This window comes from Chinchilla lanigera, unplaced genomic scaffold, assembly GCF_000276665.1.
Source record: "Chinchilla lanigera isolate Chin_1 unplaced genomic scaffold, ChiLan1.0 scaffold00020, whole genome shotgun sequence".
Classification (NCBI taxonomy): Eukaryota; Metazoa; Chordata; class Mammalia; order Rodentia; family Chinchillidae; genus Chinchilla; species Chinchilla lanigera.
In genome coordinates this window covers 24,146,367-24,164,766 of record NW_004955421.1, presented here as the reverse complement: position 1 = coordinate 24,164,766, position 18,400 = coordinate 24,146,367, and the positions used below count along the sequence as shown (strand labels likewise).

Genomic DNA, 18,400 nt, shown 5'->3' with positions numbered 1-18,400 from the left:
TACTTACAGTTTCTTACCATTGACCATTGAGGCAGAAAGAATTCAGCTGAATCATTCTTGCTGTGAGTCATGGAAATGCACTATGTATTATGTGAAAGCTGTCGTTAGCTACTGTCAAGTAGATGAGTAGGGAGAAATGAGGTTTCAAAAGGGACAGTGATTGGCCAGAATGGAATCAAACAATTGGGAGCATTGTTTTATATCTTCAATAAAAGATCCTAGACTCTTCCTGGGGATCGCTGGTCCTTTACATAGAGCGCTTGGCCCCACATCAGACCAAGTTTTTATTCTCCAGAACATGGGAGCCTGTAGCTGCTCAGGTGGCTGGAAACGTGCGGTGTTTATGGTACCTTCTGGGGTCCTTTAGATATCACAGGAACACCTTCAAAATGGCCTTCAAACGTGTCAGGAACATGAAGAAATCTCATTCCCTGGGGTTCCACTATCCACACGTCCACCTAGAGATGGGAACAGCATCAGAAGGCTGTAAGCAAGAAGTGAAAGTACTATCAAATCATCCAAGGCTTTTTTCATCTCCAAGTCTTCCATGATCACTTCTGGAAGTTGTTGAAGTTCCCTGGAATGGGATGGAGGCCTAACCCCTCTCTATGAATTCAGTACACTCCATTTCTTTATTTCACCAGGATTTAATTCCCATTTGCTATAGCTTGGATATGGTTTCAAATATGTCCCCCAAAGTTTCATGGAATCGTGGTCCCAAGCGCATCAATGTTGGAGACTTTAAGAGGTCCGAGCTAAGGTAATTGGTCCTGGGTGTCCCCTTGGAAGAGACAAATGCTGGTCTGCATGATTCAGCTGGTTCACCAGAGAGTGGACTATTACAAAGCGAGGCATTGCATGTAGTTTCCCCGCTCTGCACACAACCAAATCTCATTTTGTTTCTCTATTGCATTGTGACAGGGGGATCTTTCTCAGGATGCTGGCGCCATGCTGTCCAGACCCTCCAGCCACCAGAACTACCAGGCCGAGTAAATCTCTTTGCTTATTAGTATCCAGCCTCAGGTATTATAGTAATACAAAATGGGCCATCTCCATTCTGTTACATTATTTTTGTTTTGCTAATTTTGTTTATTTGGTGTTGCTCGGTATCAAACCCAGGGCCTCACGCATGCTAGGCAAGTGCTCTGCCACTGAGCTACATTCCCAGTCCCAATTTTTATTTTTAACAGCATTCATGTTGCTGGGGAAGAAGAAGGAAAACCATTATTAAATTATACTGCATTTTCTCTGTGGATCTGTCAAAATAGATATTTTTCCTACATAATGGGGCTTTTTAAATTTCTTTTATTTTCTTTCTTTAAATAGAGCTCAACCGAGAGAAATCCTTTTTAGTGATTCTTGACAAAGCCATAGTCACAATTGCTATTTCTTTTTGTCTGTTGAAATAGGATCTCACTATGTAGTTCAGGTGGTCCTGAGCTCACTATGTAGTCTGCACGTCTGTGCTACCTGATACATGCAATGAGTGGTTATCTGCATTGACTTGTGGCCTAGAATGTAGTTTTAGGTGCACTCAGGCCCAGGAAAACATTACTTGTTAGCGCTGTGACCTTAGGCAAGTTATTTAACTGAGTCTCACTTTCTAAATGTGTAAGTGAAGGGTAATGATAGCTAATTTGTGATGAGGGTTTGATGACATAGTGGGTATAAATACTTCCCCCCAAGCATCATGGGAGGTGTATATTCTCGTATCATTTACTCAGCTTTTTATTAGCATCATTTGTCATCAACAAACTCAATAGTAGCCTCATTACAAGGTAGGTGCTAATCTCACGCAGCGGCTCCCTCAGTACTACTCACCTTGGGATTCATAGTACTGAGCAAGAGAATATGGTAACTTTTGTCATTACTAGAAAAATAACCAGGAGCATATAGTTAGTGTCCTAGGGAACCCGAGTAGCTGTCTTGCTGAGTCACATGTCCTGGCATGTGACAGTGAGTGCCAGGAGGAAAGTCCCCTTTTCCTGATTCACATAAAGGTGCTGTATGTGCAAAAGGAATGGCCTCCAAAACAACTCACAGCATACATCCTGTTAGTAAACCAATCCCAAGCAGGGGATATTATTTATCAGATGTGCAGTTGTTCACATTGGAATTAAAATTTCACCCTGATTAATTCACCTCATTTCATTTTCTTGGTCTATGGGCAATTTACAACTGATCTGAAGTGAAATAAACTTGTGAAAATACTTACGAGTTTGTGGAAATAGAGCTCGATGAGTGTTACCTTCCTGCACCCACCTCAAGAAAGCAGTGTCTAATCCGTACAATTAGTATGCATTAATTATTATAATTTTAAAATAGAGAGAGCAATGCAATGATTGCATTGGCTGTTAATGTGAATTTATCTTTGCTGTTATTGCTTCACTTTCTCATTTGTCCTGGGGAGAGGCCTGTTGCCTACCGTCCTGTCTTCTAGCTTTGCTCTGCTTCTTACATAGAAGGTTCATAGGATGTCACAAAGACTCAAGCAAAGAAAAGAGCATTTCCAGTCTTTTTGTTTGCTTTTGATACAGCGGTGATTGAAACCAGGGCCTTCACACAGAGCTACATCCTCAATACTTTTTATTTTTTATTTTAAGACAGGTCTTGCTAAGTCCTTAAGTTCCCCAGGCTGGACTCAAATTTGCAGTCCTCCTGCCTCGGCTGTTCAGAGTGCTGGGATTGCAGGAGTGCGCCGCTACACCCAGCTGCATTTCTGTTTTTCAAGCAAGCAATAACAGCAAAGGTAAATTCACATTAACAGCCAATGTGATCATTGCATTGCTCTCTCTCTTTTTAAAATTATAATAATTAATGCATACTAATTGTACTGATTAGACACTGCTTTCTTGAGGTGGGTGCAGGAAGGTAACACTCATCGAGCTCTATTTCCATAAACTCGTATTTCCACAAGTTTATTTCACTTCGGTATGTTATAGTGTCCTTTTTATAGATGAGAAAGCAGCTACTCAGGATAACGTGACCCTGAAGATCAGTGCTGTGGGGAAAACATGGCCTTCAATGGGTATGTTGTGGTTAAACCCTTGGAGCCCGTGAATGTGAATTTATTTGGGAAAAGGGTCTTTGCGGAGATAGTAACTAAGTGAAGGGTCTTGAGACGTGCTCACCCTGTGCTCCTGGGAGGGCCCTAAGTCCACGGTGAGTGTTCGTACAAGAGAAAGGGGAAGGGAGATTTGAGGTTGTCAGAGAAGGAAGCAAAGTGGCCACAAGGGAAGAGACTGGGATGACACTGACAAAAGGAGCCCCCAGTCCAACAATGCCAGCAGCTACGGAACTCCAGAAAAAGCAAGGAACAGGATATTCCGCCGAGCCTCCTGAGGGAGTATAGCTCTGCCGACACCTTGCTTTCAGACTTTTGTCCTCCAGGATTGTGAGATAATAAGACAGTTTGTGGATGGCTGTTACAAAGCCCCCAGAAAACACATACAGTTACTAAGGAGGTGAGCTGGTGCTGAAATCAGAAGTGGTACGGCTGACTCCGAACCACACGTGCTCAGCGTACCATCTTATTTTGCAGGCTTGAGTGCATTGAGCCCCAGATAGGGGTGACAAACAGGAAGTATGAGGCAGGGATAGAAACCAAAAGCGACAGGGTCGCTGCACACCCTGCACACCCTTGCTCACCTCCAGGTGTTTGGCCAGCCGTCCAGGCTGCAGGTGAAGCCTGTGCTCATACGATCCCAGCTTCCTCCACTTCACTTCCTGGTAGTGAAGCTCGAACTGCACCTTCGCTCTGGGACGGATGTTAACCTCGGTTTTGAAGTTCTCCATGTCAAGGGCTCTGCTCCTAGACGTGGGAGCCCCCAGTGTAAGTCATCAGACAGGACAGAGCTACAAGACCCCTCCGGCCTTTGTGCTGGGTGATCAGACCTGTGCAGTTGTTTACGAAATAGGCCCAATAGACATAAACACCTAGAAGTGCGATTTCTAGATACATTTAACCCTACCAAGAATTTCAATCTCTTCTCCTCCCTTACCTGTTGATTCCACAGCTTCTTGCCGATTTGAGTGTCATCTACAAAAAGCTGCCAGTGACTGGTCCCTAGTGCGTGCCAGGAACATGACAAACAGCACGTCTGATAGAGCAGTTCTGCAGGATGGAAATCACCACCCTCATTTTCCAGATGGAAACGAAGGAGGCTCAGAGAAGAAAGTAACCTGCTCAGGGACCCGCTTTAGTCAACTGTAGCACCAAGAGTTGCATCCAAGTATCAGTGCCTCTGAAGAGAGCACTTATTTCCTACACTGCATTTTGAAACGTGAGGGATTCTTAATATTTTTGGAGGTCTTCAGGGAGAAGAGTTCTATTATCCCGTTAAGTTGGATATGTATTTCCAGTATAAGGCCTTGCTTTGTCATTGTCCATGTGGTGTCCAATGTGAACACTGATCTTGAGGTGTTTATGGTTTTATAGAGAAAACAGCAAGACTATCCCGTGAAAGTGATCCCAGTGTTATAATTAACAATGAATGGTTTTTTAAAGGAAGTAAGTAAACAAATGCACAATCAGCCTATTTGGGCTAAGGGAAGTACTGCACTGTGGGCAGTCAGTCTGCATACTGGCATTGAAGAAAAAACTGAACGTGGCCTGGTGCCGGGTCTTGAGGTAAGGCCCTGTTTACCTGAGAAGCAGGCTGGGAAGTGAGCTGTGTTCCTTGCTAACTCGTCAGTGTCCAGAAGAGTTTGTGTTACAAAGAAATGTCTGTGGGGTGAGTGAGTGGATGGACTTTTCCCAGTGCTGGGTAAATATGGTAAAATGGTCCCTGCAGTTAAAATAACCACTTAACATGCAGCAGTGCGGGAGGTGCTCCCTCTGTTTAGAATTTCTTCTTTCCTTTCCCCACCTGGCTGAATTCCGCAGATCTCCTTGGGCTCAACCGGAGCATCATTTCCTCTGTGGATTTTCCGAGCCTGCTACAGAACCGCACACCTGTCCATGTGCACGCGCACTCTACCTTAGCCCTTGCCCACTACCCCGTAACGGTCACCCTTTCCTGCCTGTCTCCTCCACAAGTCTGAGAGTATTTTTGTTGCGTGCTGAGTCTAACAGAACTGGGTGCAGCGTTAACATCCCATGTGCTTTTGCTGAATGAGTGCAGGGCCCTAGTGAAATGAAAAGAACTTCAGCCAGAGACAAGTTTGGGGACGTAGACGAAAAAACCTGGCAGAAGTGGACAGAAATGACACGCGCAGTGTAAGGAGTGGTAAGTCAAAGATTTCTTTGAGTATCTTGCTTGAAAGGTGGACTTTTGAGGTGACTTGGGCATTTTCAGTGTCTTATGCAATACTATCAAGGAAAAAAAAATCCCTAGAATCTAAGCTTAGTAACTGATGCCTTCAAAGGCCCTCTCCCATAAAAATAAGGGGGAAGAAATCATTGAAACAAATTCCAATCATTTTCTTCTGTAGGCTCGGTAAATTTTGCAGCAAGGTTACTAAGGAAGGATTTCTGTAGCTCTTCTCTGCATTCTTTAGGAAAAATCCTCAGCGTTTATTTCCAGAACATTTACCTACCTATAAGACAAGAAATACAAGTGCAACCCATGTGAAAGCTCCCAAACTCACTGGTGGAAGAGAGCCCTTAGGGAAATAGAAATCGTGATGTCCAGTTCTACAACCAGACTATGACAGCTTGCCACTGGCTTAGGTTCAGTGCCCCTCTGGAGGTGGCGTGTGCTGGGGGGATGGGAAGCAGAGGGAGAGCAGCGGGGATGAGATGATAGGCCCTGCCAGGCCCGCCCTTACCTCACCAATCCAGCCGTCTTGCCTTTTGCTCTTGCTTGTAAGTAGAGAGCTCGGCCCATAGTTTTGTCCTTAATGGTACTAGTAAATGTTGTGCCATCTACGGTCCTATAGAATGACAGGACACAAGCAGTTGGTCAAAATAGTAGTCTTAGCAAAACTAATAGACAATCAGTGCAACAGGACTGATTTATTGAATGGGGGCAATTTTGCGTCTGAAAGAAACAAGAAGAGAGAAAGTGGAGTAATTCACACATGGGATTCTCTTTTTCTGGCATTATGATTTGAGAGGGCTAGGATGGCTCCCACCTAAGCACTGTTCCTCCTGTGTGCTGTTGTGTATTTAAACTTTCATGTATGCAAATTTTATCAGATTAAGCATTATTCTCTTTGGGTGTCCTTTTTCAATGATATGTAAGAGAGGTGACTGATAAATTATTAATTTTCTAACTTGTATTTGGTTCATTAGGTCATTTTTCTGCAAGTTAAGAGTTAGGGATGGCCGAGTATCGTGGTGCATGCCTGTACTCCCAGTACTTGGAAGGCTGAGGCAGGAGGATTACCATGAGTTCAAGATCAGCCTGAGCTACATAGTGAGTTCAAACATGGCTAAAGTACATAGCAAGTCTTTGTCCCCTCCAAAAAAGAATTAGAGATAAACTGATCATGGTGGCACATGCCTATCATTCCAGCACTCTGAGAGGCTGAGGCAGGAGGATCATAAATTTGAGCCCAGTCTGTACAATTTAGCATCCTGTCTCAAAATAAAAAATTAAAAAAGCTTAGAAATGTAGTTCAATGTGAAGACCCTGTGATCAATGTGCAGTAACTACAGACAAAAACAAAACCCCCCAAAACTAGGCATAACCTGAGGGCACACAGTGGGCTGAGTGTGTGTAACCCACCAAACTCATAGGTTGAATCCTACCCCTAATATGATGCGTTACAAGTGGCCTTTGAGAGGTAATTGGATCGAAGAAGCAGAGCCCTCACAAATAGGATTAGTGCCCTTATCAAAGAGAAGCCCTGAAGTTCTCTTGACCTTGTGAGAACAGACACGTGTGAATTAGGAAGTGAGCCCTCACCAGACACTGAATCTGCCAGCACCTCGATCTTGACCTTCAAGCCCCAAAACTGTGAGAAATAAACTTGTGTTGTTCAAGTCCACCCATCTGTGGTACCTTGTTATAACAGCACCAGCAGACTAAGACAAGGTAGTATCTCCTCCTGAAAGGGTGGAAAAAATACCAGAGATGCAGGGAAGAGCAGACACATGCCATCAGGAAGTTTGTGTCTGTCTCCATACCCTCTCCTTTGGGGGCCTGTGTCTTCTCTTTGCATCTGTCTCTACTCATCTTGCTTTTAAGTGGCAGCACCTAATCTCACCGAGCAGTGCTTTGGTAGAGCAGCGGAATCACAGAGCTTCCGAGGCACGTGGGAATAGTACTCAAACGGACAATGCCTCTCTAAGGATGCGCTTAGCAATGTATGGAGAAAGTTTGCTTGCTATCGTGCCTGGAAAGTGCTACTGGCATTGTGGGAGGACACCAAGAATGCTAGACAACCCGCGGAGGAGGGACAGGCCCCTCAAACACGTTACCTCCCCAAATGACAGTAGCACTTGCGCTGAGGCGCGTTCCTTGGTTAGCCCCTTTAGATGAGACAGCAGACCTGAGGAGCCAAGTGGCCTGCTCAAGGTCACACAGCAGTCAGAACACCGCCGGTCAGAGCCTGAGGAGGAGCCAGGGCCTACAGGCCCAGGTCTGCATTCATCCATCAAAGCACAGTACGACTCGAAGGCCAGCAGTTCTTTAAGACCAAGGAAGAGTACTGGGGACCTTGATAAAAAGGCAGAAGACAGTCTTTGGCTGGTATGGAGGTGGTTTGGGCAGTTTATTTTAAATTGTGACAATAAGCAACTATCTGCAGGGGTCTTATAATTTCAGCCCTGGTCATAAGGAGACCAAAATAACTACATGTTTCACAGTTCTGTATTTTGTCACCTCAAATCTTCTAGGGGAACTAAAAAAAAAAGAAGGAAAACAGAAACAATACCTAAAATAAATTCTGATTATGTGATTTAAAATAAGAATTTAGATGAATAGTTTAAAGTATGCTTATAGACATGGTGTCCTACAATACCACTACAGAACAACTTTTCCCTTTCCATTTGCTTTTTTAGAAGAGAACTAAAAAAAAGTTGTAAATCTTTATGGCAATTAAAAGGATACCAATTTGCATACTGCTTTTTTCTACTTATTTTTAAAACAAAAGCGTGGATCTGCAGATTTTAGCAGCCAAAGTGCTTGCTAATGAGCCCTTAATTTTATTCATTCACAATTATCATTGATTACCTTGGTGTATGAAAGACAAGAACAAATGAAAAGTAATTCAAGCTAATGCTTGAATAGGAACAGGGAATATTTATCCTTGATCATGAGCCCTCCAAGTGGATAACTGGTCCTAAAAATTTGAAAGCTATTGGAGTAGTTTATAATTGTTTTTATTATGGAAAATTTTAAATATATTACAATCTAGAGAATAGTATGAGTCTGCCGAGAAACCATTGGCATTGTGGGAGAACACCAAGAATGCTAAACAACGCACGGAAGAGGGACAATATTCTGCCTCAAATTGTCTGTATTCCCATGCTTTCTGCCTCCATTATTGTGCGGCCGATCTCAAACAGCGTATCATTTCATCCATGAGCACTTCAACCTATATTTTGTACAGAATTTTTAAAGTCTATGGGAGTAGGGCTAGAATCATTGGGTAGAAAATGGAAAATGTTTAAGTTAAGTATACGAAATAATTCCAACAGAGCTGTCAGCCATAAATTGATTGCCTTGGGAAGTAGTGAGCTTATCATTAAGGAAAGAGTCAAGTCAAACTCAGATCATCCACTTCTTAGTGATGTAACAGAGGAAGTTGGTCCTGGGTAAGTGATCAGATTCAATCAGCGGTTCTCAAACATCTGGCAGCTGGCACTGACTTATTTTTTTTTCTTTTCTTGGTACCAGGAATCGAACTCAGGACCTCATGCTTGCCAGGCAGGCGCTTATGCCCCTGAGCTACATCCCTGGCCTGGCACTGACTTACTGCACACAGTCCTATGTAGTTTCCTATAAGCCAGGGCAGCTTGAAATATTTTTCTCCCCTTAGCAAAGGATACTAAAATGTAAGCAAGCAAAAGGTTGTTACCACACAGATTAAGTTTGCTTTAATTTACTGACAATAAAAATCCTTTACGAACTCTGGTACTTGGAACAGAAACAAATTAAGGGGACTCATCGGATAGTGAGTCTTGCTATCCAGTAGCTCCACAGCTCTGGAAGTGAGAACCACTGGACCAGTTGACCGGTAAGATCTGTTCTCATGAGGAAGGTTTCAGATTCTGTCAGTAGAGCAGAAAGTATCCAAAGTCTGGCTCTGAAGAGCAACTACTCACATGGAGAAATTGGAGATGAAGGCTCCTTTCGGAATTTGGACATCAAACACCACATCTTGAGGCCGTGGGGAGTTGTTCACCAGTTTGCTCTGGATGATGGTGTTGGCTACCCGAGAAGTAATTGTGGACTGGACTTTATAGCTATAAAGAGTTACTTGATCAACATCCTCCTGAAATTGGCAAGAAGGCATCACTACTCGGAGAAAAATCACACAGAACGTCACTATGCACACGACAGTCACAGCCGTGACATCTTGCTTGTTGTGAACAGTCCTAGGGCATTGGTGAATACATAACTCAGGTATTTTTGAGCAGTCTCCTAACTTCTTGGAGCAGCCTACAAGAAACTGGCTTTTGTTTTGGAATAATTTGTTTTGAGATACTTTGAGAGAATTAAAAAAAAAAATCCATGTAGAAAATGACTGTAGGAAGACCGGATTGAGAATGTCCAGGAAATAACTTGGAATTCAGGGCCACACTGGGGAAAGGAAGAAGGATCGAGGACGCTTGCCGTGTGTTTGGAGTGGAGTGAGTGCTGGCCGGGCTGCTGTGGGGTGAGGGGCACATGCGGCTCCCCAAATGCCATCGTGCTCCTTCTTGCCTGCTTTAGTTCCATCTATTACTCCTGCATCTCCAGTCTTCATTTCTTTCATTAAATTAAAATGAGCTATGAGCACACTGATGCATGTGAGTGACAGACTGGTCTGGAGAGGTGGTGTGGTGCAATTATTGGTTCCCACTCTGGACCTCCTTTCCCACCTTTCTCCATCACTTTAAGGCAGCCCAAGGGTAAAAAAGAAATCATAGTAGGTCTGCATGCCCAAAGGCAAGGTGTGAAAAACACGCATCTTAGGATATGCCTGAGGTCTGTAAGCTTCTTCAGATCTATGGCAATTATGTGACCTACTAGTTTTTTTTTTTTTTTGTCCAAGAGGACTTGTTTTTTTCAGTACTAGATTTCACCTTCCAAATTTTATTGTCCAAGATTAAACCTTGCAACTAGTTAATACCAACCTCCTCTCAAGCTAAGATAAATCCAGCCTAATTGACTCGTCCTTCTCCCTCAAGCATGAGTCTCCAACGGTTATTGTCAGTACAGAGCAGGAAGTGCTACATCAATCACTTCCTCTGGCTGTTCCTTAGCCCCAGATGGTCCGCTTTGAACATCTCAGGAAGTGGGCCATCTCATGTCCAAGAGTGCTTTTCCACAGCCACTATTTTATCCTCCATAGCTGTCAGGTGTTATATTCTAAATCAAACTCTTAAGTTGTAATAAATACATGCATTTGGATGGAACCTATACGGCTGGTGAAACTACATAAAATAAAGAGAAAAGACGTTCATTATCTCTTGGTGACATTTGTCCTGTCTGCTCAAACTGTACCGTTACTGCTAAATTTTAGAAATACTTCCAAACAGAATTGGGCAAGGAAGGTATTTCAAAAGGCCGGTAAATACACTCAGGGATGGTGACTAAAGAGATACCTCTATTGATTTCCAGATAATAGTTAACAGGAAAATCATTCAGATATCAATTTGTAACAGTCAAAGCAAACTTACCATTCTTTCACCTGATTCTTCTTCAGAAAGGCTTCTCTGTGAAAAGAAGTTAGACAATCATTCTTCAATTGCATGTTACTTATTAACTTGAGGGCAAAAACTGTTCCCCCAGTCAAAAAAATTTTATTTTCCTTCAATATTGAACTGTAGCTCATTCATTGGAGCTGAGACATAAATGTGGAACATTCTTGAAATTATTTTCCCACTGTGAGTTTCTCTGAACAAATTTCTTGGCCATTCTTGGCTGTATGGATATCATTCTACAATGACAATGGTAGAATATTCAATCAAAACGTCCAATGAAATTCATATGGCGTACTATAGATCCCCTTTACTCTGTCTGATTTATTTTTATGCAGTTGAATGGTGATTTGGATGTTCCATTCTGCTATGAGGCCATGGGGCTGTGGAGATGCTGTTCCCACTCTCTGAAATGCCAGGTCTCCTCTGACCACACCCTTTAAATCTCAGCTCTTGTAGAATTTCCTCAGTGAAATTCTGATCTCCGGATCGGTCAGTTTCCTTTACTATATGTTTTCACTGCGGCTTATTCCTTCCCTGAGAGCATCTACTGGGCTTTGTAAACACCCATTCTACTCGACAGATGATTTACTGAGGGTCTGTCTCCTTTGCATCAAGCTGTACGAGAGCAGGGACTTGGATGTGCCTTCCCCATGGTTAACCCCGGTGCCAAGCACAGTGGCTGGCATCTGAAAAATTCTGCGCTCCTGCCTCCAGGCTAGGAAGTTATCCATGTGAATAACTGTCCTGTGAGAGGGACAGAGGAAATGGCCTTATCTTTGAAAGGTGAGTGGCTTAAGAGCAATGGGTGAACACTTGCTGTTGAGGAATTATACAACAAGTCAAGTGTGGGATGTAATGTCAGATTGCCAGATGTGCGGTAAACTGAGGTTTTAGTGGATGCTGAGTAACACAGTGATTATTTTCTTCTGGACTTTTTGAGAGCAAAGCTCAGTAATCAAGTTTTCTCTCTTGTGCGTAGACGAAGAGCTAACGTGAAGTCTTGCCTGTTGGGTTTTAATTTTATTGACCCACGAAACCCTGGACTTTAGAAAGTCAAATATTCACACCTGTACAAAGTAAGTCATTGGTGAGCTTAGAGTTGCTTCAGTGCATACTCTCCTTAGCACAGGGGCTGTGCTGGAAAATCCGAACCCTCCCTGGCACTGCGGAGAGCTCAGCCCTCTGAATTAGGGGATTCTGCCTCTGCCCGCTCGGTGACCTCTGGGATGCAGCCCCATGTAGCCAGGTCTCCTTCCCAGGGGCTCTCTGGGCTGCTTCTCAAGACAGAGTGACCAGAGGGAGGAAAATGTGTGGCTGCAGTGGAAAGTGTCTGTCATCACTGGATTAAGAGATGTGCTGCTAAAAGGAAATTCCTTCTTAACAGGCAATGCAGCCACTGCATTATCTTGCATTTTGAAGAAACACATAGCCAAGTACCCTTTGAGGTACTATGTGGTCACTCTGGTTGGAGGCTGCTGGACACCCCACAGGAGGGTCACTTTCTTGACAGTGGGTATAAAACCACTGGACTCTGCTATAAAGTGAGCTCTTGAGAAAATCTAGCAACAGGCATCTTTACACCTCTCTTACTTCTTCATGGACGGGCTCATGCACTATCTCCCCTTCAGGAGCAAAGCGTACTTACCTGATACCTCCGGTTGTCAGGGACAAATTGAAATTTGCCTGGGGCCAATTCCACAAGATTTCCGTATTCTGCAAACTGAAAACAGAATTTAGGGTATTTTTCTCCATTTAAAAATGTGTAGAGCAGAAGAGGCACTGGTAGTATTCATTGTGCTCTTTTACATTCTTTACTCTGCTTCCATCAACCTTTTTTTTTTTTTTTTTTAACACAATGGTTTCTTCTTTAGAGTATACTTAAGTTTGCTAGTTAGGTCTCAGAGGAGAGTAAACGGAAATTGACATCGTCTGATTTTTTGGATGCAGGAATTATATTTCTCATTTTCTGTTTGTGTGGAGATGATGAACAGGCATGTAGGGGGTCAAAGTGACCCAGTAGTTAGGTACGTGCCTGGGGAAGCAGCTGGGTGGAGCTGGAGGGGTGGGGGCGGGGGGTTAGCACATTCGCAGTGTTGGATGGGATGGATGTGAACTATTCATCTCCCTGCTTTAAAAATGTATGTAGGAAAGGAGCATCAGTTAGAAATGACTGAAAAAGCACAAATACACCTGGGTGTCTTGGCTTCAATTTGAAATTCCAACATGCTGGTGCTTTTCAAAGTATTAGAAAATATGATGGTGTCTAAACAGAGTGATTTTTTTCCCATTGCAAATATGCTATCACATTCTTAGCAATTCTTTGCAATTAGAAAATACTTCTAATTTAAATTTATTTTTGACTGATACATAAAATGGTAAAAATTATACATATGTATGGAGTACCATATGATGTTTTGATACATGTATACAGTCTGTTAATGTTTAAATCAGGGTAAATATATCTGTTTCCTCCAACATCATTTTTTCCCTTTTTTTTTTTACGAAAAAATAAAACACATTTTCAAAACCAAACAATAAGAAAATAACAATAGTTATTATACTATGTATTGTCATCTTCAAAGCAGTTCTTGGCATTTTTTGTAGGCAATCCATTCTTCCAACATGAAGAACTTCTCCATTTGCTGGGATAGTTCTATAACATGTTTTGCTTTTCTAGCTTAAAAGCAGCTCTTGTCTGACTTTCAGAATGACTCAGTCCAAGAACTTCCTTATATTGGGGTGGCTAAGGCTTCAAAGTGGACACTGACCTCCATGGGAATGATTCCTTCACTTTGCTGTCTCCCCCATAACAAGAATATTTAAAGTGCCTTTATTGCAGAAGTCATTGTTCAGTTAGGAAACGCAACAGTGCCATGAATGACTTTTACTAAGAGCTATCACGATATTTCGTAACAGTAACAGCTGACAATTATTAAGCACTTACTAGTCTGTGGACAGTGCTAGGTGGTTTATATACATCCTGTAATTCTCATAAAAATTTTGTCTTTCTTGCTCCCATTTTTAAGTTAGGAGTCAATAACTGTGCTCCATAAATGCTGCGCTGTGATTCCTGATCATTGCACTTAAGTTAAGGCTCATACAAAGCCTGTTAATGTGCTAACAGACGAACACACATTCCAGTAACGACACCAGGAAACACTGGCGCTCTGCTGAATACTCCCATGAGTGTCCAGTCTGCGTGGGACACGGTCACCGATTAGCAATTACAGTACCGTCAGCTCTTTACTGACCATAGGTTTAGGGCAGCAGCAAGGAGTCCTCCGGAATTACTTACTTCAGAAAGTCCATTTGTGGGGATCTCGAAGGCGGGTGCTTCCAGGAGAAATAACCAGAGGAGCACGCACGCGAGTCGTTCCATTTTCCTGGACAGCTTCGCCCACCTGTCCAGAGCAGATGGTCTGGGGAGAACACCGCTCCTTCCTACTGAGTCAAGTTCGAAGGAAACACAGAGGAGAACAGTTCACTTTACAAAAGAAGAAAAAGAAGAAAGCTCTCTAGCTTTGCTCAAAATGTGGACAAATATTTGCTCTAGAGCTCAAACTTGAGCCGTGGGGGTGGAAGGGGCGCCCGGAGGTTACTCAAACAGCAAAGCCGGGAGCAGCTGCCCCAGCTGGGGGGACGAGCCAGGTCGGAATCTGGGTCAGTGGCTCTGCGTTTTTTTCTTCTTTCACTAATTTCTATTGACCTAAAAATAATTGTCACCTTCTTTAAAGGACCAAGTGTGGAACCATAACAAGAAATGGAGGCAGAGAGAAAAGCTAAAGTAAAAACTTTCTGGGAACAAAATTCTTTCCTTTAAGTGAAAGCAGGAGACAGTGAGGCCTGCATGCACATCTGCTGCTGGCTTCTTGGGGGACGGAGGCGGGAAGGTTGCAAGTTTGAAGCCAGCCTGGCCAGCTGGGTGAGGCCTTGGCTCGAAATAAAATTTCAAAAGGACTCAGTGGTACAGCACTTGCCTGGCATGCATAAGCCCTTGGGTTCAACGCTCAGCACTGCAAAACAAAGAAACAAATAAGAAATGAAAAATAAAGTAGCAGAGATTTAGGAAAAGTAAGGGAGGAAAGACAGTGGTTTTCTTTCCTAAAAATCCCTGGGTAGTGTCTTCCCTCTCTCTGATGATGGAGAACGTCTTACCTTCAGAGTCGACGCGGTAGACAGAGGCTCACTCTTCAGGGCGCGGCCTCGTGCCTGGATCTGGTTAGGGCCGCAGCGTGCAGCCCTGCTGGTCCCTGATCCCAATTTGCCTAGCGGCCCAGTGAGGCCCATTGTCCTGGTGAGTCGCTGGTAAAAAGTAGGAACTGTAAATTTGCTGCCATGTTATTTCTCTGGGAGGAACAAATTCCCAGGCAGTCATATAGGAAGAACGACTGTGCAAAACTTCACATCCAAGGAAGATGCACAGCAAGCACACTGAGAGAACACGGGGAAGGGCCCAAGCGGGTAGTTTGGTTCGTTAGTGAATCGGTTCATGTGCCGCAAACCTTGAGGGGGCTTCGCTGCGTGTACTGGGTGCCCAACACCTAGGCGAATACACAGGGGGTCCTCGCCCTCGGCCACTCAGTGCTGTAGGGGGAGGAGGCACAGGATCTAGGACAGCGGATAGGCTGGAGAGTCGGGCGCAGGGCGAGCGCGGGGCAGAGGAGGTGGGCTTCCACTGGTGGGGCTTTCTGCAGGCTGCGGGGGGCGGCTCCCATCGGGGAGTGAGGTGGGGACGCAGGGCTGGCCAGCCGCGCAGGGACACAGCGCTTGGCGTGGCAGGGGCCGGGAGGGAGCCGGAGGAGCAGGCCGCCGAGCCCGAGGGCCAGGGGCCCGAGCACCCGGCTGCGGGCGCCTGAGCTCTGCGCCCACCGGGGGCACTCGCGGGCCGTTAGAAGCGGGGAGCACAGCGGGCGAGGCTCACGCGGGTGAAGATCGCTGTCAGCGCGGCCCTGGGGACGGAGCGGGCGGGACCAGAAGCGAGGAAGCACCGGGAGAGGAGTTTTGTTGAGATGGTGCGAGGCCGCGGCGGTGGCAGGGAGGTCGGCTTGCGAAGGGGTTCATAAGAAGCTCCGGTGAAATGCCAGATATTAGTGAAGACGCAGGCGTATGTTTTTGACATACGGAAGCGCGTGTGCAAATTCCTGTTAGTAATGAGGAGCAGCATGAGGATCAATGAGGACATGTACTTATGCCTATGAGAAAAATGTGTCTATTGGCAAATAGTCAAGAAACCACGGTGACCAACGTCCCGGCCGAAGGCTTCGGAGTAATGTATGAGGTCTTCTTCAGGGTGGCTGTTAAGACCGTTGTCTGTCTTCCTAGGTCCGTAAACCTGCTCCTCTCGCGTAGCAGCTGTGAGAGCTTAGGTGGTCCCATTAATACCTGTGAGCTCTATTTGTTAAGTGACGTGATCTTTCATTGCATTCCTCCCAAACTTTCACCTTACAGCCGCGGGTCCTGGTGCAGCTGTATTTGAAGTAAGGAAGTAGTTAGAGGAGGTGGTAAGAGTGGGGCCTTATCCAGTAGGATCAGCACCCCTGAGACACAGGATGTGCATTCTCTCTCTTCTCCTTCCTCGCTGTCTTTCTCCTCTCCTTTCTCGTATTATTCTCTCCTCCGCTATGTGAGGACAGAGTGGGAAGACAGCGGCAGTCTGCGAACCAGGAAAACAGTCCACACCGGAGACCAAACGGATTCGCCTTCCGATGTTGGACTTCCAGCTTTCCGAACTGTGCGAAATAAATTTATGTCTGCTGCTCTGTTTGTGATATTTCGTCATAGCAGCCTGAGTTAAGATGCATCCCTACCTTTAGGGGGTTTTGTGAACATTAAGTATGACACTATGTGTAAGTTACCTGACACATACTAAATGCTCAGTAAACATTGTTTACAAATTAGCTTTTTCTTTTTTATTTGAGACAGGATCTCACTATGTAGTCCACACTGGCCTGGAACTTACCATGCAACCCTGGCTGGCCTCAAACTCATGGTGATCCTCCTGTCTTAGTCTCCTGAGTGTTGGGATTACAGGCAGGCACCATCACATCCAGCCAAATTAACTTTATCATTGAAGAAGAATGTACATTTCTACATTTTATTAAACTCATAAAAAAGTTTCATACTTAATACTAAGCCATTTTTACCTATAAGGTTACTTTTATTTTCAGATTTTTTTTTTTTTAAGACGGGCTCTTGCTATGTAGTTCAGGCTGGCCTTGAGCTCACTATATATCCCAATCTGGCCTCAAATTCATGGTGCTTCTCCTGCCTCAGCCTCCTGAGTGCTGGCATTATAGGTGTACACCACTAAGCCTGGCTAATTTTCAGGTTAGTGGCCTAAGTCTTTATTTAGATCCTATTGGCATATTTTCCTGCCCATTGTAGATGCTGAACAAATGTCTGCTCAAAGAATTAATAAGTTTTCCCTCACATTACTTTCTTTTATTGCTTTTTTTCTTTTTGTCTCTGTTCAACAGTTGAATTTCTTTAGTATTTTATCTCCTTTTGATTTTGCACATTATCATCAAGCTCTCCCTGTAAGATTTTCAGGAAACTAGTGCACGGAAGACATTTTAGATATGAATCTATCTTCTTGTTCTTTTTTTTTTTTTTTGGTGTCAGGAATTGAACTCAGGACCCCACTCTTGCTAGGCAGGCGCTGTGCCACTGAGCTGTATCCCTGGCCCAATCTTTTATTTTCCTTGTAGCAAACAAGAAACAGCCTTTTGAACAAGGCGCTAAGATAGACATCCCACGCTGTGGACAGGATTATGTCACGAGAAGTTGTCTCACATCTAAGGCCGGGGACTCTCTGTCAACTTCTGGTCTCTCCCAGCTCCCTGATATGGGTGAGGCTTAATTTGCAGGGTGCATAGCTGAGACTCGTGTATTTCTGCCTAGGTTTTGTCTTCAGCCCTTGCAACTGCACAGGATCAAATGTGCTGGGGAAATACGAGTTCTGGAATCATGGCAAGGAGAAAGTGGGTCGTCCTTCCCGTGTCTGTGATGAGCTTGGTGGGCTCCTGCCCAAGTCGAGCGGCTGCCTTGGCCAAGCCCTCCTGCGAAGGCCCTGCCCTCGCTTGGCGTTTCCTGCCGAGATGGTGCTTGGGGCAGTTATGACCCAATGGCATCTTTTTCAGAAATTGTGATCTTCACCTTTCTGGCCTCTTCCATCAATCGTCTCATCTTCAGTCTGATCTTCAGAATTACTTAAGAAACCGTAGCAGCCTGGGTCACACCTGCTGACGGCCTGTCTCCAAGCCCCAAGGTCTCAGGAAAAACACCCTGTTTGTTCTCTCCCGATGTTCAGAAGTGCGGTGGGCCCCATCCACGCAGGTTGTGTGTTCAGGTCACCGAGTTCTGAACCCGTGACCCCGCCCCGCCCCCGCCCATGCTCAGGAGGCTGAAAGGTGGTGAGTGGAAAGCGTTCACTGGGTCACATGTTCCTGGTTTACAGGACTGAAACTACTACTGCGATGGCTGCAAGAATACTCACTTCCATGGAGGTGAACACCGGTGGGAAATCTACAAGGAAAAAATGTATCATATGTTGTCTGTTTGAACAAACTAATAATCTAATTGAATGCTCCTTAGAATGCTGGA

The 18,400-nt window shown here is 44.5% G+C and overlaps 1 protein-coding gene across 2 annotated transcripts in view; it reads right to left on the bottom strand.

The window, feature by feature from the left end:
• Nucleotides 1–15,686, bottom strand: part of Itih2 (inter-alpha-trypsin inhibitor heavy chain 2) — a 40,730-nt gene extending 25,044 nt beyond the window's left edge. Inside the window, exons 1-9 of one of the 2 annotated variants that reach the window (XM_005383873.2) lie at nt 14,954–15,686; nt 14,776–14,811; nt 14,094–14,239; nt 12,444–12,518; nt 10,775–10,810; nt 9,215–9,384; nt 5,770–5,874; nt 3,649–3,811; nt 351–458 (exon numbers count right to left, since the gene is read on the bottom strand). In XM_005383873.2, the coding sequence (XP_005383930.2) occupies nt 351–458; nt 3,649–3,811; nt 5,770–5,874; nt 9,215–9,384; nt 10,775–10,810; nt 12,444–12,518; nt 14,094–14,239; nt 14,776–14,782 (810 nt within the window). In that variant the 5' untranslated portion in view covers nt 14,783–14,811; nt 14,954–15,686. Of the gene's footprint in view, nt 1–350; nt 459–3,648; nt 3,812–5,769; nt 5,875–9,214; nt 9,385–10,774; nt 10,811–12,443; nt 12,519–14,093; nt 14,240–14,775; nt 14,812–14,953 lie in introns of those variants that run through there. The other variant, XM_005383874.1, reaches the window with a different exon arrangement.
• Nucleotides 15,687–18,400: the final 2,714 nt, after the last annotated feature.